This window comes from Vicugna pacos, chromosome 6, assembly GCF_048564905.1.
Source record: "Vicugna pacos chromosome 6, VicPac4, whole genome shotgun sequence".
Taxonomy (NCBI): Eukaryota; Metazoa; Chordata; class Mammalia; order Artiodactyla; family Camelidae; genus Vicugna; species Vicugna pacos.
This window is the reverse complement of record NC_132992.1, coordinates 44,521,280-44,545,471: the sequence shown is the minus strand read 5'-3', so window position 1 is coordinate 44,545,471 and position 24,192 is coordinate 44,521,280. Positions and strand designations below refer to the sequence as shown.

General features: G+C 34.2%; 1 protein-coding gene across 1 annotated transcript in view; it reads left to right on the top strand.

Moving 5' to 3' along the window:
• The first annotated feature begins 5,814 nt into the window (after positions 1 to 5,814).
• The window catches only part of LOC116280946 (uncharacterized), a 156,707-nt gene continuing 138,329 nt past the window's right edge, over positions 5,815 to 24,192 (top strand). The window contains exons 1-2 of the mRNA XM_072963897.1: positions 5,815 to 5,848; positions 10,495 to 10,740. Of these exons, the coding sequence (XP_072819998.1) occupies positions 5,815 to 5,848; positions 10,495 to 10,740 (280 nt within the window). The remainder of the gene's footprint in view (positions 5,849 to 10,494; positions 10,741 to 24,192) is intronic.

The window sequence follows — 24,192 nt, the reverse complement described above, 5'->3', positions numbered from 1 at the left end:
AGGTTGCATCTGCTCCAGTGTCCCATCCTTCTTGGACCATGATATGTTCTTTTCACAGTGGGGACAATCTAACCACAAAAGAAGTTTTCAAGCCCCTTCTTACTGGATGTCTGTTAATATCTCACTAGCCAAAGCAAATTATATAGTTAAGCCCAAAGGCAGTAGAGAAGTACACACACTACTTCTGTAGCAGGAGCTATAAAGTTACATGGCAAAGTGTGAGGACATAAGGAAGAACGAAAAATTGGAACCCAAAATGCAGTCTATCGTATAAGTCAGGAAGGAAAAGTATATATAGGATGCCCTAAAAATATGTGCATGGGGGGAGGCCTACTCAAGTTGGGAGTAGGGCTTGCATTACAGAAGCTTTCTTTAAGGAAGCTATGTTTGGTTACTAGGTAAAGAAGCTTCTATGTAGAGGTAACAGCTTGCATAAATGCTCTCTGGAGGAGCAGAGAGAAGGCCAGAGTGTCAGAAACATTGAAGGCCTGGGGTAGAGTAGTGGGATATGAGATTGGAGAAGAGAGTGGGGTCAGACTATTCAGGTAGTTCTAGTAGTTCTACCATCCTATGAAAAATGGAATGTTGTCAATTGGTATTAAGTAGAGAAAGTGACGTATGTAATTTGTGTTTGAAAAAGTCCAACTGGCTACAACGCAGAGAATCAATTACAGGGGGCAAGAGTGACATTATAAGAGCAGATAGAAAACAGATCCATTATTCCAGGAGAGACCTGTATTTGATCCTACTTTCAAGTAGTTGGGTAGGAGTGAGGACAGGGGACAATGAACACAATCAAGAGATAGTTTGAGGGCAGAATCAACAGGACTTAGCTTCTTATACCAAAATCCCTCTTGCTCTCTCTGCTTCAACTACACTTTCTTTTTCCCTTCCAATGAAGAAGAGTTTAATCAAACCATGCTGTTTGCTGCAAAGTGTTAGACTGACTGCCAAGAGACTATTTTATAATTTTACCTAATGCTTTCTTATAGAAGATTTAAAAAAATCTATACTTATCTAATTTTTTTTATTAAAGTATAGTCCTTTTACAATACTGTGTCAGTTTCTGGTGTACAGCATAATAGTTTAGTCATACATGTACATAAATATATTTGTTTTCACATTCTTTTTCATTATAGGTTACTACCAGATATTGAATGTAGTTCCCTATGCTATACAGTATAAACTTATTCATTTACTTTATATATAGTAGTTAGCATCTGCAAATCTTGAACTCCCATTTTATCCCTTCCCACCCTCTTCCCCTCCTGGTAACCATAAGTTTGTTTTCTATGTCTGTGAGTCTGTTTCTGTTTTATAAATAAGCTCATTTGTCTTTTTTTTAGATTCTGCATATAAGTGATATCATATGGTATTTTTCTTTCTCTTTCTGGGTTACTTCACTTAGAATGATGATCTCCAGGTCCACCCATGTTGCTGCAAATGGCATTATTTTATTCTTTTTTATGGCTGAGTAGTATTCCATTGTATTACTATGCCAACTTCTTTATCCAGTCATTTGTCAAAGGACATTAAGGTTATTTCCATGTCTTGGCTATTGTATATTGTGCTGCTATGAACATTGGGGTGCATATATCTTTTCAAATTAAAGTTCCCTCTGGATATATGCCCAGGAGTGGGATTGTTCCCTCTGGATATATGCCCAGGAGTGGGATTGCTGGATCATATGGTTAAGTCTATTTTTAGTCTTTTGAGGAATCTCCTTGGTATTTTCCATAATGGCTGCACCAAACTACATTCCCACCAACAGTGTAGGAGGGTTTCCTTTTCTCCACACTCTATCCAGCATTTATCGTTTGTGGACTTTTTAGTGATGGCCATTCTGACTGGTGTGAAGTGATTCTTTCAGTCCCTGTACTCACCAGGTACCCTTCTACCACAGGTCTTCGTTATGCTATTCATTGCACATAGTATGCTCATTTCTCCACTCTTTGCCTAGTTTAATTCTTAATGATCCTTCAGATTTAAGTCTCAACATCAATTCTTCAGGGAAGAATGATCTGATCTTTCAAAAAATATTATTATTATGGATTCTCATAATTCACATGCCTCTTCTGCATAATACTTGATGTAGTAGAAATTTTACATTTGCTTTATGATGATTTGATTAGTGCTTATGTGTCCCCACTACATAAAGAAAAATATTGTATTTGGTTTTATTTATCATGATGTTCCCAGTTCTAAGTTCATTGCCTGTGTATGCAGTAGTTACTTAATATATGTGATTTGAATGAATGCTTCTGAGTGGAATATTTGGATACATACTGGTTACATAAATGTTTAAGTTGATCAATTAATATTAGTGGACAATATTTTTGAAGTTAAGTTCAGGCTGGTAGTGATCAGGATGAAACAAAAAAGACCTGAAAATTAAAATCAGGCATGATTTTCAGAGAGAGGAATGAAACAATGAGAATTTAAGCATAAACCGAATATGCTAGTCTACAGAAGCCTTCATGCCTGCAGCAAGGGCACCACTGTGACCTGATGAATATGATCAATACTCTCCAAAGATTGAAGATTAAAAGTAAGCCACTAGTTGCAGTAAGAATCATATTAAAATTCATAGTGCTACTAAGTGACAAGAAGTCTATTAGAGCAGAACTCAGGTAAAATTTACATTTGCTCTGGGGCATCACCTTGGTGTCATGTTTCCTCCCTGTAGTCAGAGGCCCCAAAAGCCCTTGAAAAAGGGTCACTCTTGAGCCTTGAGCGTGCAATAGAGAAATTAGGCAGAGCATTCTGAAGTGATCATGGGGCATACAACAAGTTGCAGTCCTTTGCCATCAACAAAAAGAAATCACAGCAAACTAGTCTGTCCTAGAGGCCATTTAAATTTCCGTAAACTTTTGGCTTCGCCCTAATCACTTTGCCCTAAAGACTTGTGAGTTTTTTCTTCATGGTTTATAGTTTCCTATTCCGGAAAACTCCAAAAGAAAACATGCAATGTAAGAAAAACAAACGGGCTTTGGAAAACAAATGTTATTTGTAATATAAGATTTTTCTAATGGCTTTTTTTGTATACATGTGTTACTATTGCTGCAAGAAGCATATATTAGAAAAGTCTCTCATATAGATGCTGGATGCTCCCCTCTCTTCGATCAATTACTGCTACTGCTATTTTGTTATTGTTGTTGTTGTTATTATTATTAGGACTTACAGTTGGTAATGTTACTCGACTGCAGCCAATATCTTTAGGTCACAGTGAACCTTTTGGAATATTTTCTTGGGTAGCACATTTGTAGGCAAATAACCTAGTCTGATAAATTCCTGTGGTCTTCTATTCCTTCTGCCTTGACTGCGTTATTCTTAGATTGACATAGAGGGTTTGGTTTCTCTCTGAAGGGTGACCATGCCATTCAGAGTCCCGACCACTTCAAACCAAGCAATTAGAATCATTGCAAGTGAGATCTTCTCTTGCATTTGAGATGGAGAAACTTGTGAAGTTGTTCACAGTAGCCTTTTCCAGACAATGCTTTTGTCAATTTTCATCTTTGGGTATTTTTTTTTAACAGTTTCCAGACTCCTAACTCTTACAAGCTGTTCTTCTTTCTTTCTTCTTTTTGATAATTATTTCCAAGTGTGTGTATATATATTGCCTTGAGATTTTATATTTCATTTGAATTCAAGTTCTTCTAAATTACTTTTGTGATTGTTTGCAGTAAAGTCTTTTTTTAGTTTTAGAGACCAGAAAACATATGATTAAAAAATTCTGTGATTTTCAAGACATACTGAATAAATATTAAGAAAATGAACATTCTGTCAATGATGAAAACCTACTGAATGTGAAATATGCCATTTCTAAGTTTCTGTACCTAGAATGACAAATCAGAGGTGATTTAAGGTATGAAAGTCAAGGCTTTCTGAGCTACAATCTTCTGTAGAGTATTCTTCTTCACCAGTTGTGCTCAGTCACTGAATTTCTAGATTCTATACTCATGCTCAGGCTGTGGGGCATGATCAAAAACGTAGCTTCCTGAGTCTGCCATGGTAACAGAGTCTATAGCATAGTTTTCTGAACAAGGTTTCTGATTGCTGATAATAAGTTATTCATGAAGCCTAGGAATCAAAGCTACCAGTATTTATTAAATTTTGCCTATGTGGCCCAATGGGTTCTAGAAAGCAGAAGTAATGTGCTCTGTTTTCTGGGAAGCTTTAAGTCAATAAGGAAATAGGTTAAGACAGTGGATAATCAAGAGGCAAGTTCTGTGCTACCACCTGTAAGTGTAATGGGATGCCAGAAAAGGGCATGATCACAAGCTCTGGAGTTGTCTGAGGTGGAGGTAGAACTTGAGGCAGCTGTGCAAGGTGTCTAGTCCACGAAGGGATGGATGAAGTGGAAGTGGGAAATGCTTACAGGGAATGAAGACAGAAGAGTCTCAGTTCCAGCAGAACACAGCTATGAGTAAGGCGTGTGTGGATGGGGTAAAGTATAGGGGGTTAGAAGTAGAGGCAGTGAGGAAGGGAGTAGTGGTGTGTGGCTTAATAGCTGGACACTGTGCTCCCTTATTTAATGCCTGTACTTCTTCCTTTTGTTGTAATAGAGACTTTGATTTCCCAGGAAAGGAGTTTGATCTTATACTGAGCAAAGGAGTTCATGATGAAAATGAAACGCGTTTGAGTAGGCATAACAAGGCAGTTACCCAAAGGTGGCGGGACAGAGGATGTAGAATATGACCAAGGAGGAAGTTACTGCAGCAATTTAGCATAAAATAGTGGAGACCTAAGCCAGGGATTGGTATACTTTCTCTGTAAATGGTAAGATAGTAAATATTTTAGCCACTTTAGACCATATGATCTCTGTGGCAACTATTGACGTGATATGTAAATGACTGAACATGTCTGTATTCCAATAAAACTTTATTTAGAAAAATAGGAGGACTAGCAGAGGACTGTATTTGGCCTCAGGCCAGTTTACTGACTTCTGGTCTAAACCACAGTGGTGACATGGAAATGAAAAGAAGGAAACAATCTGAGATATGGAAAAAATATTTATACTCTAGCATCTGCTTGAATAAGAGGGTTTAGGAGAAGAAGGAGCCAAAGATTTCAAACAATAGATCAATCCTTGAAGTAGCCATGTGCGATTCATCAGTATGGACATGATGAATGAATTCACAAAAGTTACTTGTTGAAGGAGGAAAATGGAAGATTAAGGACTGACTATTAGGATAGCTGGGATGGAGTGGGGACTGGCCTCTGAGATGGGGACAATATTCTGTTTCTTGGTCTGGATGCTAGACCAGACCAGACTATTACTGAAGTATATACTTTGTGAAAATTTGTTAAGCTGCACAATTATGCTTTTTGTCTTTAGTTTATATTTGTTATACTTCAATGAACATTAAGGGGAGTTGAAAAAGGAAGTGAAACCAGTGAGAAGACAAAGAAATCATGATCAGAGAAGTAGAAGAACCAAAAGAATAAAACATCATGGTAACCAACAGAGGGCGGAAGAGGAGGGACTGATTGGCAGGGTCAAAGAAAGATGCCAGGTTAAGATGAGGTTGGAGAGATGGCTTACATTTAACTAGGAGATGAGAGAGAACCTCCAAATGGTAGTAGCTTCAGTGGAGCAGTATGATTGAAAATTAAATTCCAGGTTTTTAAGCAGAAAATAGGGGGTAAAGAAATGAGCAGTTTATTTAAGAACTCCAGGATGGTGGCTATAAAGGAAAAGACAAAAGTAACATGTAGTGAAAGGAATAAAGTGAGGGTTTTATTTCTGATTGTCTGTAATGAGAAGTGAATGTTTGAGAAGAAGAGAAATTAAACCAATGTAAAAGAGTGAAGATGTGGATAAAAGATGGAAAACATATGGGACAAAGTAAGCTAATCAGAAGGATGTATACCCAAACAAAAGGATAACATAATCAGAAAGAAAAGCAAGAAAAATTCATGTAAGAAGTTACTCAGAAGAAGGCCAGATTTATCCATGGTGGTGAAGCCATTCTGTTTGTGTGTGTGGGGGGTGGGGGTTGATTTGGGGGTTGAAGGAAAGAGGAAAATCTCTGTAACTTTAGGAGTAAGTTAGTAAAAACTATGAGTAAAGAATAAGATATGAGTATGAGTAAAGAATATGAGTAAAGAATAAGATGTAATTCCTGGATATTCCCCAAAAGAATCTCCTTGAATAATTGGGTAATGTTCATACAGCTATGACTGTGAACATAGTTGACTAGCACATCAATGTACAAATTCCTATAAACAATATTATTATTATATTAAAGGGGAAATCCCATGTATTTGAAGATCCTCCTTGACACAGCATTTTTTCCTTTCTGTGTACTTTATTTTATGGAATTGGTATAATAAAGTTGAAAAAGGAATCTTGTATAAAACTAATTTATAAAACAAAAATTCTAATATTAAAGTCAAAACTAAGCTGATTTAAATTTACAAAAGTGCTTAATAAAATGAACAAAAACTAGGACAAGTTTTATTTCTCAGTCCTTGTCTTTAGAGCATATATATACACATACAACCTTAAAAATTCAATGATTTTTAAATATAATCTTAAAGAGGGTTATGTTGCACACATACACACAGTGTCATTAAAGTCAGACTCCTAATTTTAAGGACTCTAGATGTTTATTTAAGTGTTTTTATAACTTATTCACTTTGAAAATATGCCAAACTCCATCAAATCTAGTAAAATTAAGGCCATGAAGTAATAAATAAAAGTCAAATCACTTCGTGAAATTGCATTATATGCGTATAATTGGATACACCTCATACTGCCTCATACTGATAGTTAATAAACATTTTTTCACATTGAAATACAACTATCAGTCCCCACTGAACTATGTATGCAAAATTGATGAAACAGTTGAGTCTTAATGAACAGAGATATTTGCATTTCATTACCAAGTTGTATAATCCTGCTGATAAACTTTATGAAATATTTTAATGCTCAATTCATTGTACATAAAAGTAAAAATATTATTTTAAAAATCTATCCTGAAGCCTTTTATTCCTCAGCAATATCCTTTTACTTATTTTCTTTCATTTCAATAAAGTGGATTGAACCAAAGTAAGATTACAAATTTAAAGTTCCACAGCTTAGCCAATTACTCTCTAAGGTCCATGAAATGTTTATCAGTCGGTTGGATCAAGGCAGCATTTTAAAACATGCACATATTTAAGTAACTTCTAAGGGTAGTGGACCTTAATTTATTTTGATTGGTATTAACTCTTCTAATAAAGACTGGCATTATTTATAACTTCTGGGTCTTAACAGCTTCATTGCAATACTGCTGAGTATTGAAAGATAAATGACTATTATTATAGTAATTTTAATTTATTTCTGTTGAATTTTTTCTGTCATTATTTTAGTTTTTCACTCCAGGGAGAGCTCAAACTTCCTCTTTGCTCCCATGATACTCTCAAAGGAAGAGAATCATCAAGACATTCCGATTAGACCTCCTTTTCCAGGGATGCAATTCCTTTCCCTGAATGTCAGCACATTTGTGATTAAGTTCTTTTCTTCCGCTACTCCCAAAGAGAAGTGGGTAATCCCTATTTTTGGGTAATCCTTACCCCAAAATAGACTTGGGTGTGGTCAGCCTAGTCGAACAGAGTTTTAGAAACTAGGACAAGTTTTATTTCTCAGTCCTTGTCTTTAGAGCAGAAGACATGCTTTCAATGGGTCTTTTCTTGGTTTGGAGTCATTAACTACCAACTAGGGGCAGTAATGAAAGGAGCAGACATACAGCTTCATCAGGCTTTAAGTGTAATCATGATTGTAAAAAGTCAGTCTTCCTCTAGGTCTGAATTCAATCAGAGGATCTTTCATTGGAATATGAGGTCTAATTTTCTCTCTGAATACTTCTATCCTTTATTGTCTTGCCATACCTCCTTTATAACATGTATTACATCTTGATATATATATATATAAAAACATAAATTATACAAATACATGTAAGTATTACATAAATATGTATATGTTTGTTTGTTTGTTTATCCTTTGTCTATCTCCCATAATTAAACGTAATCTATGTGAGATCGAGGACTTTGTTCTGTCTTAGTAACCTGGAACAGAATGGGCCCTCAATAAATACACATTGAACAAGGGCATGTGCAGTGGATATACCCTAAGGTGATCCCTCAGTGGGTCATCTCTCATTTAATCCCTTTTCCTTGAGTATAAACAGAACTTGTGATTTGCTTCTGGCCAATAGAATATGGCAAAGATGAAAAGATTTTTCAGATTTAGTTAAGGTCCTATATCAGTTGACTCTGAGTTAATCTAAAAGATTGTCCTAGATGGATCTGACTTAATTAGGTGAAATTCTTAAAAATATCAGTGCCTTATTAATGTCACTATTCAATAGAATCCTCTTTCATTACTCCCAGCCAGATATTTATGGATGTAAAACAAAGAAATAAGGTTATCAGGATTTCTTTATACATACATTTACACTTTCAGTTTTAAGATTTAATTTATGGTTACTGTAAACTTCTTCAAGAAATGACAGTCTAATTAGTGTAGTAAAATTTTGAACAAGACAAAGACAGTTTCAAACTACATTGTGAACAAATATAAGAGTACAGCACAAATTGAGTTGATGAGGATAGACTGGGCAGTTTAAGATACAAAAAAAGTTAAAAGTGACAATTTTACTTTCTTTTTGGAGTCTTCTTGCCTCTGCAGAATTATTCCTACTACATTTTGTCTTCTGTTTATGACTATTTATATTTTTCTTTCATTTTATATAATGTACAATTTCATTCAAACCCTTGACTACTGCCATGTATACAGAAATGACTCCTGTATTTCTTTTTTTTTGCTTAATCCCAGATCTCTTTCCTAAGCTCTCATCTTATGTATATAACTCTCTACAGGACTCATATGCTCGAATGTCTTAATCTGTACTTCCTGGTGATATCAGAGAGATTTTCCTATAGCATAAATCTGCTCACACTCTTAAATTATTTAGCACCTACAAGGCTATCCGTCCATTATCTGTTGTTTCCTAATGTTCCAGTCTCATCTCTCATTAATGCTCTAGCTGCATTTAATTTCTTGCAGATCCTGAATGCATCAGGTAATTTCATCCTCTGTCTTGTGCCAATCATTGTGCGTGGAAGTTGCCTCCATGTCTTTCACTACCTAACTCAAGTAGGATTTCCTCCCTGGTGACTTGCAGAAATGATAACATCCTTTTTGATGTCCCAACTTACATAGCTTCTACAAATATATATGCTAATAGCTGTCACAATAGGTCTCATGTCTGTATTCTCCACTTGACTCTAAGTACCTTTAGAGTAGAAACTGTCTGGACATCTCTGTAACACACTGTCTTACACATGGCACTTACTGTTAAGTGCTCATTAAATATGTGATAAATGAATGATTGACTAAGGAAGATGTGCCTTCTCATTGGTATTTTTCTTCAGTTACTTTGAAGAACTTATCTATGTTTATTATTTTTTAAAAATCAAAACCATTTTTTTTCAACTAAAAAGTAATATATTCCCAGTTTAGTGATCTCAGCCATTCTAGAAAAGCATCTGGGGATACTTAGTCAAACGAGTAGATGTTTACCGTGGGTTCCAGCAGCCTCTTTCCTGGTTACACATCACAGAGACATCCTCACACAAGTCCACAGGGGGACATGCCATAGAATCTTCATCACAATCTCATTTATGGTAATGAGGAGCTGGAGGTCACGTAGTTGTCCATCATTAGGAAAATGCATAATACAGATGTGCATTACAGACTGTTATGCAGCATCCAGAAGCAATGGATATATGTCTAGAAATAGGAACATAGCATTAACACTATTGGGCTGAGTTAAAAAAGTAATACTCAGAATGAGATCTCCAGAGTGAGGCTGTTTATTTAAATTAAAATATATGTACAAAACAGTAGAAGTCTCACAATAACGTACACGTATAAAGGATAGACATCGAACATATTTGAGTATTTTCCTATAAGAGGGAGAGAAATGGGAAGGAAATGGGTGAATGCAGTGGAGTAAATAAATCAGTAAATTAAAAAAAGGACCAATAATTGTAACACACCATGAAATTAGGTTATGACTACCTCAGTATTCTAATTCTGAGGTATTTTCACTCACAAACACAAAAAGAAACTTAGAAAATAGGAAAATAGCATAGGAGAAATTTTACATTGTTTTTCAAAAATATAAGAGGCCTAAGTAGAATAATCTGGAATATATAACATATAAAATTGACCTAAGTGGAAATAGAAGTTAAGAATATCAATAAACCATAGAAAAAATTAAATTTTCAGAGACCCAGCCCTAAAAATGACCCATAAGGTCTTTTGTGTAGATAATTCACATACTCATTAAATCATGCTATAGGACAGAAAAATATAGAAACCTTCCAAAGTCAGTTTTACTCATTTTATACAACGCTGATACCAAAATCTAATAGTGATGGAACAAAAAGAAAAATAAGCGCTGTGCTAAATTAGGCTGTGACTCTGTTTTCCATGTGTGACAGCTTTCAGCCCCGCCCCTTCCTTTCCCCTCTTGTCTCACATCTGGGCCGAGCTGATAAGAAACCCTGAGTATTCTTTCCCCTGGCACGCAAGTTCAAGCCGCGCAAACCTCAGCCTGTGTGCAAGAACCCTGACCCAGGCCACACCCCCTGACCTCAGTAAAAACCAAAGCACCCGTGCTTTTCTTCCCTCAAGTCATTTTGGACTGGCTTTGGTGCCTGCCTTGCTCTGCCCTGAAGCCCCTGTGTGTGAGTAAATAAATCTTTTCACACCCTCTTACTGCACATGTGGCATCATCAGTCTCTTGATATCTGAACCAAATTCAGGTGTAGGGTTGGTCCTGCCTTTGCAGGGCAACTGCAGAACAACTGGTGTCGTGAGACCTGGGGGCCTTCTGCTGCAGGCTTGCTGCTTGCCTTGACTGCCTGCTCGTGAGTGTTCTGAGTTGTGTGCCGGTCAGCTTACATTTTGTTGCATTGTGAGTAGTTGTGCTGTGCTGTGATGCATTTGCAGAGTCCTCCCAAACAGCTCTTACAGGTTTAACTAATCAGGTTGGAAGTTTTGATAATAAGCATTTAGGGACAGGACTATGGGTTCTGAGGCCCTCCTTAAAAGGGCCCTAGGTCGAGGGTTTTGACCCAGACATATCCACCTATCTCATTTCCATAAATCATGGCTGACTCTAGGCTCAGAGCAGCGGCTCTCATTCTGTGACCATTGGGTGCATGTCCAACTGGATGTTGACCTGTGCAGTATAAGGGCCCATTGGTTGGTTACTTGTGTGAGGAAGAGTAGTCACTGTGTTGCATGCCCAGGTCCACATTCCTAAATTCAGAGAGTTCACCAGAACTCTTAAATGCCTTAAAATATCTCTGCTGCTGCTGCCCACGCCCCTTGGCAACAAAGATCTTGATCATTAAGATTATAGAGTAAAAACTCCCATGGCACCCATGGAGTGGACCAGAGGCCACCATCACACTATTGGATGACTAAAACAAATTGACAAAGACTGGTTCAATTGAATATTGAACCTCATCAACGTCAAGTGGTTGATTCAAACCCAACTTAAACTTAAGATCCCTAAACCCCAACACCAGCATTCTCCATGGGAGAGGCCCCAGCCCCATCGTACTAATTTGGAACTCTCTGGAAGTGAGACTTAGAAATACTATTGGGATAGACAGGACTCCCTTCTCCCTTATAGCATACCCAGTAACCAAAAACCAAAACAAAACAAGGTGAAACAAAATGATCTCTTCATAATGTGGGAGGAAATAGGAATTGTAGTAGGGGTTTTTGATTTCACCTAATTGGAAATTCAAAATTTACTAAAAGAATTTATACAAGGAAAGATAAGAAGGGTACCCAATGGCTACTGTGCCTCTACAATACGGGTTCTGAATTAACTTTAACATCTACTGAAATGCACCAATTGGCAAACCTTCGTGACCTAAATTGTTACTGTGATTCAAATTATAGTTACACCTAGGGATTCTACTAAATTTAAATAAAGTACCCCCTATACTTTTAGGGGAGCTACTGAACAAAAGGTAGGGGACAAACAGGTTTGCCTCACCCTCACCACCAGAATTACTGCCTTGCCTAAATTCCTCATGGTCATGGTGTACAGTGCCCTAAAATATCCCGTAGTAGATATGAATGTTCTGACCCAAAAAGTCACAAAATAAAATTAAGCATTTGGCATGTGCATTTGGCTTGATAAAATAAAACTTGGATTTCCCGTTGTGACTACCTGCCCCCCCCCCAGGTTAAATAGTTAAGACAGTCTAACATAGACTTAAACAAGGCATGCAGAAATTAAGACCCATCATACGGGGCCTCCAAGGAGGGGTGCCCATCACCTATTGCATGATTTTGCTAATGCTAATTCTGATAAAAATGAATGGCACCTAACAGTGGATCACCCCAAGCATCTCATTTTAGTGAAATAAGAATAGATTATGTAATGAGAAAAAAGAGTTAAATCTCTGTCTCATATTCTACACCAAAATAAATTCCAAATGAAGTGAAGAATTCATTATAAAAATGAATTAACGAAAGTTCTAGAAGGCCATATAAGTAAATATTTAAACAGTCTTGCTTTGAGGAAAGAAAAGACTTTTTTAGAAAGACACTAAACCAGGAACTATAAAGGAGAAAAATGCTGGATTTGCACACCTAAATAAAATTTCTTATAAAATAAGAAAATAAAAACAGAATTAAAGGAAAAACAACCAAGAACTAAGAATATTGGTAGTGTATATAGTGTATATGACAAAAAATTAATATCTATGACTTACAAAGCTTCTTTACAAAGTATTTTTAGATAAATAGAAAAACAGACAAATAAAGAAAACTCATTAAAGAAAAAGATTGAAATAACACTAAGAAGATGACAGTATCTGTTTTTACTAATAAAAGTGTAAATTAAAACAACAATGTGATAGTATTTTTATTGTATCAAATTGGTAGATAAAAAGAGCATAAGAACACACAGCACTGGCTTTGGTGGAGGCGGATGGGAACTTTGATATGCTGCTGGTGGCAGTATGAATTTATGTCCTACTCTAGGTTTTCTAGAGAATGGAACTCATAGGATTAATATCTATCTATATATAGAAAGAGGTTTATTATAAAGAATTGGCTCATGAGATTATAGAGGCTGATGAGGCCCAAGATCTGTCAGCAAGCTGGAGACCCAGGAGAACCGATGGTGTAGTTCTAAATTGAAGTCTGTCTTGAGACTCAAGAAAAGCTGATGTTTCTGTTCAAGTCTGAAGGCAGGAAAATGCCAGTTCTAATTTGATGTTTTAGTTCCAGCTTGAAAGCAGAAAGTCAGGAGAAGTTCCCTCTTATTTGGGTCAGGGTAAACTTTTTTGTTCTCTCTAAGCCTTCAACTGATTAGATGAGGCCCATCGACATTAGGGAGAGCTTTATTCAGTCTGTAAATTTAGATGTTAAGCTTATCCAAAAACACCCAGAATTATGTTTGACCAAATAACTGAGTACCCCGTAGCCCAGTCAAGTTGACACATAAAGTAACACCCCATCTCTCATATATATCCATGTATATATTTTGTGTATCTGTGTTTCTTATTATTAAACAAATATAAACTAGATATGTAATACAGTATTTCAGAACACAGATGAGCTATCACATTTTGATGCACTGTTTTTCTGCTCTGTACCTATATCCAACAAATCGGGTAAGTATTGTGTTTGTGTATTGCTTTGTTCTTCTTAATGTTTTAATTATATACTGCCATGTGATTTAAACTATTTGAAAGCATAATTTTAAATGTCTGCATGGAGCTTCATTATCTGATCTACACTTCATTTAATCATATTCTATTGTTAAACAATAAAAATACCTATAATAGTGAAAAATTGGAAACACTGTGTTGTATATGTATTTTGATACATAGTTCTGAGTATCTCCTTAGCATAGATATCTAAAGGTGGACTTAATCAAATTAAAATTTTAAGGTTTTTGGTATGTGTTGTTAAATTGTCTCCTACCCAAGCTGAAAGAACTTTTTACCTGCCTTCTACCAAAATGCTGAGTTTAGCACATCATAAGTAAATATGACTTAAACAAATAAACAAAGACCCTTTGTCAATTTGAGTGGTTATAAATATAGTATTCCATTAAGTTTTTATAATTTGTATGCCTTTGTTTTAATTATGTAGTAAGCGTGGCTGAATATTTTTCACACTTGTTAGCCAATTATTGACCATTTATTAGCCATACATATATCCTCTATCATTTATTCTCTTGATTTTTCTGCATATATGAGACAGGGGAGGGGAATCTCATTCAGTATCTTTTTTTTTTTTTACATTGTAAAAACTTAATCCTTCACGTATTTGTAGCTAATGTTTGTTCCTAGTCTGTGGTTTGTGAGTATTCCTTCAGTAACAACAATATTTATTCAGAGTTTACTGTGTGCCAAGATTAAGTGCCTTAAATACACGATTTCACTGGGTTTCATAATAGCTTTATGCTTCAATGTTATTATCTCCATTTCATAGATAAGAAATGTAAAGCATAGAAATTGAGTGTTTTGTCTGATGCCACAGACCTGACATCATTTTGCCTAGATGTAATCCTGGCCCCACAAATTGAGAATCTAATGGCTTTCTGTTGTCCCAGGATCTCAGAATGGCTGGACAACATGAATGAGCCACACACAGGAGCACCTGGAAACATGATAATAATAATAATGATGGCATTTTCCTCCATAGATTAAAGAGCATCACCTTGTGGAATTTACTGTGCCTCAAAGAGCTGCGTCTCCATCTAGTTCAGTTATTCCTGTGCTAAAACAAAAAGAGGTAGCCATCATTTGGCTATATTTTTTTTTATGTTTTACTCATTGCACATTTGAAGAAGACTGTGAATAACCACACGCTTCAGAGTTAGTCCTATACTAAATGAATCCCCAGGCCCTCCTTGCTCTCACTTGTTCAAGTTTTAAAATTTTAAAGTGGTATTTGTAGCTTATTTTGTGACTTTAGTGCCTGATTTTGATGACTTTTCCCCATTAGAGAAGGGGATAAATTTGCCTGTGTACTCACTATACAAAATGGCAAATTAACTAACGTTAGCATTTGATTGTACTTGCTGCCTGTGTATATATTTTCAGCAGGGAGTTGGAATCCTCTTTATTCTTGCTTTCCAGGTGTTTTCTTATGTCTCTGTAAGCAACCAATATATAAAGAATTTTGTATATATCTTTCTGGTTTACTTTTCATAATTCTACTATGAAAATAAATATGTATTTTATGCAACTAGCATATATATATATATAGTTGAAACATATAGCATTTAAGTATGTTTTTAAAAATTAAACCAATACCAAAGTAACTACAATATGTTTTATTACATGCCAAATATATTTTGAGGTGTACCTATGTTTCTAATATGTCCTGTTGATTCATTTCAACAACTATCTTTTACTTACTAAATAAATCTACTCTAACTTATTTATTACTATAATGAACTTTTAGGGCTTCTCCACTTTTTCCCATTATTACAAAAAGATACTGTATTTGTAGTAGTTCTCAAACTTACTGGTCTGAAGATCCCTTTACCCTCAAACAATACTCAGAGCCCGAAAGAGTTTTGTCTATGTCCGTTATATCTGCCAATATTTATTGTATTAAACCCACAAGTTAAAAATATATTTAGCTATTTAATTAATTTAAAAGTAACAAAAATAAACTGGTTATATGCTAACATAAGTAAGATATTTTTGTGAAAAGTAACTCTGTTGCATTTGGAATTTGTAAGAATTTCTTTGTGGTCTGTTGTAAGTTTTGGCAAACTGCAGCCTGTGGGCTAAATCCTGTTCACTGCTGTTTTTATACATTCTGTAAGCTAAGAATATTATTTACATTTTTAAATGGTTGAAAAAATTCAAAAGAAGCATATTTCCTGACACATGCTAATGTCATGAAATTCAAATTGCAGTGTCCAGAAGGAAAGTTTTATTGGAATGCAGCCATGCTCATCCATTATGTAATGTCCGTGCCTGCATTCGCGCTGCAAGGGCAGAGTTGGGCAGTTTGTTAAATGGGGGCTGTCCGTTGAGATTATCCAAGTCTTCTATATTCTTGCTTTGTTTGCTTGTTTGACCTGCTTCATCTCTCAATTTTGCAGAGAGGTATGTTAGTATCCCATTCTAATTGCGGACTTATCAGTTTTTCCCAATCTGTTAGTTTTAATTTCTATATAGAGAGACCAAATTACTTTGTGCAAACAAGTACATGTGCATGTTGTATTTCTCTCAGGTTGATGTTTCTTTTATCATTGTGAATTTCATGGTGTCACTTCTGACCTTCGTAATGGATTGTTAAAATTCAGTTTTATCTAGCATTAATATTATTACAACTTTTATTTGCTTAGTACATTCCACTGTATTTATTACATTTTTTTAATTGAAGTATGATCAGTTATAATGTATCAATTTCTGGTACACAGCATAATGTCCCAGTCATGCATATACATACATATATTCATTTTCATATTCTTTTTCATTAAAGGTTATTATAAGATACTGAATATAGTTCCTTGTGCTATACAAAAGATATTTGGGTTTTTTATTTTAATGGAGGTGCTGGGGGTTGAACCCAGTGTGGTGTACATGCTAAGCACACACTCTTACCACTGAGCTGTACCCTACCTCCCAAATTTGGGTTTTTTAAATCTATTTTTATTTATAGCGGCTAACATTTGCAAATCTCAAACTTGCAAATTTAGCACTTCCCACCCCCTTCCCCTGTAATTGTAAGATTGTTTACTATGTCTGCAAGTCTGTTCTGTTTTGTAAGTGAATTCATTAGGGTCCTCTTTTTTCTTTTTTTTTTTTTTTGAGATTCCACATATAAGTGATATCATATGGTATTTTTCTTTATCTTTCTGGGTTACTTCACTTAGAATGACCATCTCCAGATCCATCCATGTTTATGCAGATAGCATTCTTTTATTCTTTTTTATGGCTGAGTAGTATTCCATTGTATTACTATGCCAACTTCTTTATCCAGTCATCTGTCAGTGGACATTTAGGTTGTTTCCATATCTTGGCTATTGTAAATAGTGCTGCTAGGAACATCGAGGTGCATGTATCTTTTCAAATTAGAGTTCTCTCTTTTATGTCTTTTGTTTGTTTAAGTTAGTTCTATCTCTTACGGAGTATATAGGTAAATTGCAAAATTCATGCTAATATTCTCTGTTTTTTAATAGGTACATTTTAAAGAATTTACCATATTGCAATTACTAAAATATTTGGACTTACTTATTCTAACTTATTTTGTGTTTTCTTTCCATCATATTACTTATTTGCCTTATTTTACCCTTTTCATTTTCTATTCTGAATGAATAGATTTTTCAATTGTATTTTTCCTCCTGAGTTTAAAAATTACATATTCTATTCCTATAGACCAGCTTCTCTTAAAATTTCAATACATAAATATTTAAATTAACCAAGATGTAAAGATAATTTGTATCTTTATCTGTTTCTTGACAATATGATGGCTCTGGATGGCTTAACACCAATCTTCTGTATTCTGGGTTATTGTCTAGTATTTAGTTCCATCTTATTTTTAATTTTCTAATTAGAAATTATTTTTTGGCTACTAAATATAATTTAGATTCAAAATACGTTTATCCTTTTCTTTGCACACCATTCCTCCTTGTATTTTATGTTTCTCTTCTTTGTTAAATTTTCTTTTCGTGGTACCTATTTTAACAGTTCTTTCTGATGGTGTTGTGAGTAATAAACTCAGTATTCGACCAAGAAAGTGTTATTTTTCAGCATAATCTTTGAATTGTAGTTTATATAGACAGAATTCTAGGTTGATTTTCATTGCTTTTTTCATATTTTTTTCTAGAGGTTTGTATAATCTTTCTCCTCAGTTTTAGTGATTTCTGCTGTCCCTATGATTTGATTTTTAAAATTTATTTAAATTTGTTATCTTAATCAGCACTAGTTGTACATCTTCAGTCTACCCTTCTTCAAGTCTGAAAAATCATCAGCCATTACCCCTTAGAATATTGCCTTTCTCCCGTTAAACTTTCTGTTTTCATTCTTGAATTTCTATTAAACATGTTTGACCTTCTCATTCTAGCATCTGTTTCTCAAAATTGCTTATGTATATTTTCTATTTTCTTACCTCATCCTTAATGATTTATTTATATCTAGATTCAATTTGACCATTTTTCTCTTCACATGTCTAATTTAGTGTCAGAACTATCCATCCTTTTATTTGTTTTTGTTCAGGTAAATTATTTTTTAAACAAATTTATTGAGCTATAATTCACGTACCATAATATTTACCCTTTTAAGTGCATAATTTAGTGACTTTTAGTATATTCATAGAATTGCCCAAACATCATCACTACCTAACTTTAGAACACTTCAGGACACTAAAAATAAACCTGGTATCCACTAACGGTCACTCTCTGTATCCTTCTCCCTCCCTCAGGTAACCCCCAGATACTTCTTGTCTCTGTAGTCTTTGGCTATTCTGGGCATTTTGTATAAACGGAATCATGCAATATATAGTTTTTTTCTGTCTGGCTTCTTTCACGTGGGATAGTGTTTTCAAGGTTCATCTGTGTTGTAACCTGTACTTCATTCCTTTTTACTGACAAATAGTATTCCATTGTGTGAATATACCACATTTGTTTATCCAGTTTATCAGTTGATGGACATTTGTGTTGCTTGCATTTTTTGGCTATCTTAAACACTGCCGCTATAAACATTAGTGCACAATTTTTATGTGGATGCATGTTTTCATTTCTCTTAGGTATATATCAAGGAGTGGAACTGCCTGGTAATGGGGTAAATCTGTGTTCAGTATTTTGAGGAATTGCCGAACTGTTTCCCATTGTGGCTGTACATTTTAAATTTACACTAGCAGTGTGTGAAGTTTCCAGTTTCTCAGCACTCAGTACTTATTATTACTGTTTCATTGCTTATGGCCATCCTAGTGTGTGTGAAGTCGTATCGTGTTGCGGTTTTGTTTTGCATTTCCCTAGTGATTAAAGATATTGAGCATCATTTCTTGTGCTAATTGCCCATCTGTATATATTCCTTGGAGCAATGTCTAGTCAAATCATTTGCCCATTTTTAATTGTATAATTTATCTTTTTATTTTTATGTTATGAGCTCTTTATATATCTTGGATAAAACATCTTTATTAGATATATGATTTGAAAATATTTCTCTAATTGTGTGGGTTATTTCTTGATGGTATCCTTTGAAGCACTGAAGTTTTTAATATTAATGAAATCCAATTTATCGATTTTTTTCATTTGTTGCTTGTGCTTTTGATGTCCTATCTAAGAAATCATTGCCTAACCCAAAGTTATGAAAATCTTAATGCTGTGTTTTCTTCTAAGATTTTAATAGCTTTTATACCTAGGCATATGGACTATTTTTAGTTAATTTTTGTATATGATATGAGGTAGAGGTCCAAATTTATTCTTTCATATGTGGATACTTTTATTAGTTTGCATCTAGTTTAAGTATATTGATTTAGCATTTATATGTACTTGAGATGGGACAGGTAATTTTCCATGCCAGCCTAATTGCTATGGTGACACAAAGGAAATTCTGAAAACATTGTCTAATGTTAAGAGAGGTTATGTCAAAACCACAGATCTGAACCATGTCCCAGCATTGGGTGGAACAGTCCAGTTATCACAAACTCTTTGGCTAGAATGCTGTTTATTAAGTGGATAAGTGGTTTTATATTGTAAATAAATAATAAAAGACTATAATTTCAATGGTCTTTACAAATTTCAGTTTTTATGACTTTAAAACTTGAATCTCACTAAACAGAAATCTTTTCTTTTGAATCAACTCCCATCCTATACAGAATAAGAAATGATATTCACAAGGATAATCCCTTCATTGTACATGTACTTACGATTTTCTGAATCTTTTTTTCTAGCTTTATTGAGATGTAACTGATATATAGTGCTGTATAAGAATAAGGTATACACTATAATGATTTGACTTATGTTATAAAATGATTACCACAATATGTTTAGTTAACATCCATCATTTCATTTCAAATATTTTCTGACTTTAAAAGGAAGACTTTTTAAAAAATTTAATTGAATTTTATATTGGGAAGGAATCTTAGAACTTATCAGGCCTGATACCAGTATTTCACAGATCGGGAAGCCAAGGTCAAGAGTGCTAAACTGACTTATTCAAGGGTATATAACTAGTTAATGAGAAACCCAAGATTGAAACCAAATGTTCTGACTTCTTTTGAGATCACTGCTTTCCTCCATGCACATCATGTTGTTCTTCAGAAAATGAGATTTAGTAACACAGGCTCGGAGGATACTTTTTGGTTTACAATTTCCCTAGGGAATTCTCACACGTCTGTACTTGCAGTGGATTACCAAAGGGCACAAAGACTAACATAAAAAATGTTCTATACTGTATTCTATAAGTGAACTGAATCATAAATGAGTATGTAAGAAATTTTGTTTTAATTAAATATTCCTCCCTTACTATTTATACTTGAGTATTTTCTTAAAATTTTTTTTCAAAGACCTAGGAGTAAAAAGCTGTGTAGGTAGATGTTGGAGTCCACATATCTTCTTGTTCCCACATTCCTGGGTGCTACGATGTGAAAAATTTAGGTAAAGCCTCTGTAGCTTTCTTCCCATTAAATAATACCTTCTGAAGACAAAGTCTAGAATGAAAGGGGTTACTTTGTTGAGGATTTGTGTATCTTGCAATTAACGAAATCTAAAAAGAGCCATTAGTAAAATTCTGTAGATGGTAGGTAGATAAATAATGTAGGGGAAGAAGAGTCCAGAAAACCAGCCGTCTAAAATAGCAATATGTTTCTATAGCTTTATTGTTCAGAAATGTTTTTATTTTTGTGTTTTTTATTTCGCTGGCATTTATAGTGAGAAACTAATTAGTAACGTATTGGCAAAAAATTTTTAATTTGTGACAAATTAAAAGAAGGGATATCTTCTTACATTACTAGAACATTTCCTTCTGCTTCATTACATTATGTAGTGATGGTTTTAATTTTCTAAAAAGAAAGGAAAATATGTTTGTGTTGTCCTTAGAATAATTGAATTGTTTTAGTTATTGTTACTTTTTTATCCAGAAGGAGTAAACATCCCTATTTTTAAAAATTGAAACTTAAGAAATTTACCATATACCTCTTTGCATAAAACAAAAGCCATAATAACTTACTTCCATTTCACAGACATTTTCCAAGGAAATTATTGTACCAGTCTTTATAAAGTCTTTAGACAAAGGGAATCAGTGATCTACAGGCAAGAGGTAGAAATAGCAGGCAAAATTTTGTGTCTTTTAAAAGGCTAAGTAGTAAGTGATACAGGTTTTCTGAATTTTATCCTGTTTACTTGGGCAGGGGCAAGTCTAGAATTGAGATAAATGCTTTTTGACCTTTTATTCATTCATTCATTCATTCATTCATTCCAGTTATTAATCACCAATCAAGCATTGCATTATATGTTGATAAGCATTGGGCTAAGCATTGGTGATTTAAAGATGAATGACAAAACATTTCGCCTTCAAATCATTCACAGTCTAATGGAGAACAAAGAAAAGTAGATGGACAATTATAGTATAACATATTAAAAGTAAATTCAGAGAATATGGGGAAGACATAGAGGGAATCATGTCCAGACTGGAGGATTAAAGAACACAGAAGACCCCTTGCTGCAGAGTCTAACTTACTGCAGTGTCCACCAGTTCCAAATCATTTTTTAAGGCCCTCAGGGAGGTTATCTAGAAGGCATTATAAGGTCCAAGTGTCATAATGTTCTCATTTCATGATCTTTTTTGAAGAAGTATTTTACTCATGGGTAAGATGCGAAGTGTAATGGAAAGAACGTGGATCTTGGAGTGATCACTCCTGGGTCCAAATCATGGCTTACCCACTCAAGGACATTGTGACTTTGGAAAAATGACTGTGTTTCCTTGGACTGCCATTTCCTAATCTGTGAAATGACAATGATAATAATGAGGCAATTTGTAGGTTTAATGAGAGAACATTTAACGTGTTGATAGATTCTTGGCACTTAACAAATGTTTTAAAACCATTAACACTCAATAACATTCACTCGCTTTTAAAGTAAGTAACATAACCAAAATTATTAGTGGTAGTAAAATTCAAAAACTGAAGATAAATACCAAATAATTTAGTTCTGTGGAGCAGTATTTATTTATTTATAACTTTTTTTATTGAGTTATAGTCATTTTACAATGTGTCAAATTTCAGTGTAGAGCATGATTTTTCACTTATACATAACATACGTATATTTACTGTCACATTTTTTTTGCTGTGAGCTACCACAAGATCTTGTGTATATTTCCCTGTGCTATACAGTATAATCTTGTTTATCTATGCTGTGAAGCAATATTTTAAAGTAGATACAACATCCAGGATGGTAAGGGAATTTCTCAAAATTTACAAACAGGAAAAAAAAGTTACAAATAGGCTTTGTTGCAAAAATGTATGTGTAAATTTATTATTATTTATGTAATCAGATTTTCACACATAAACAATGTTACTAATCAACAGAACTATCATCAAATATTTATTGAATATGTATTTTTGTGTTGATGTTTCAGGTTAGAGCACAAAATTCTATTTAACCCACAGTGTAAGTGAAAGGCAAGAAATTCCTTCCATTTGCTCCTTCACACATTGCAACTTAAGTCACTTGACCCAGCTGAGTTAATGGCCAGTTTCACACTTAGCTCTCCTTTTGCAAGAGTACTAACATGGTGGGTTTTGCATGGTGTAACAAACAACAAAATACATTCAAACATGTCTACACGGTGCAATTTCACTGTATATAATATTTTATTAATTTTTACATTGGTTCTTTATAACAACTTAATTGGTGTTAATTGGATTATCTATGATTTATGAAATGCTCTCATCAATGCTTTAATAACTTGATTCACTTCATTCAACAATGCCTATGATGATCTAGCTCTGGCAAGGTGTTAGATGTAACTAATGAATAAAGGCATTTAAAAGAAAATACATCACCACAGCATACGTATGATGAACAAAAAACACCAGCCTCTGCTTGGCTAATGTTCACAGTATGCAAGGTGGCATGTGGTGTAGTAATATTACCTCCTCTTATTTAGGGCTCTGTGTGTATAGTATTATTCATGGTGTGTAGGTTAATGCAGTACAAGTGGTTATTATAGCTTAAATTTTATTTGTTATTTATTTATTTTTAACAAAAAAGATTCTTACTAGTCTCCCTTGAAACTTTCGGATTACTTCAATTTAAAAAACCCTGAAATTATAATCTATTACTTTAACTATTGACATTTGCATTTCTACATATTAGTATTTTACTAATACTGTGCAGATGGAAATATATCACAGAAACTTAAGAACAAATTAGATGCTCAAGTTGATATAAAAGTGAAGCTGTTATTAACTGCTCCGGTTTTCACATTTTGGGGTTCAACTGAATACATGTAGCATTCTCACTGAATCAATCTATAGTAAGTAACATTTTAAAAAACTTGAACATATAAAAATGCATTTCTACTAAATATTTTTGTATGTATTTTTTAATGTTGGAATTACCTGTAGATTTTAAAAGATATTTTTTCCTGAAAGTCTTCTGAAAACCCAAACCAAGGACATAAAACAAAACCAAGTTGTTTGAATCATTGTCATCAGCACCATCATGATGATCATCAGTAACAAGAAATACAATAGGGAAAATACACAGAAACTGTGCACCCATGCAATCCTTTAAAAAAGCAATGAAGTGAAAGAGAATAGAGAATCTTCCTGCTTACTAAATGGAAAAATTTTCAAAGGAAAAGCAATGTATAAATTCTACCTTTGTGACACATCACTTGAGATGATTTATAAGTTATCCAAATCATATCTCTCCCAGATCTCTTCTGAATGCTAAGAAGTCAAACAAAATTATTGAATTATTAGTTAATATTTACTGTAGGTATTACATCATTCCTAGGTCCATTTTATGCTATGGTTTATTTGTTTAGTTAAATATATAGAGAGACACTAAAAAATAAACCTATTGTATTAAGAATTACATTAACATATATACAGAGAGAGAGATATATTAAGGCCCTTTGTATAACTTTTATATATATATATAATATATATATATATTATATATATAT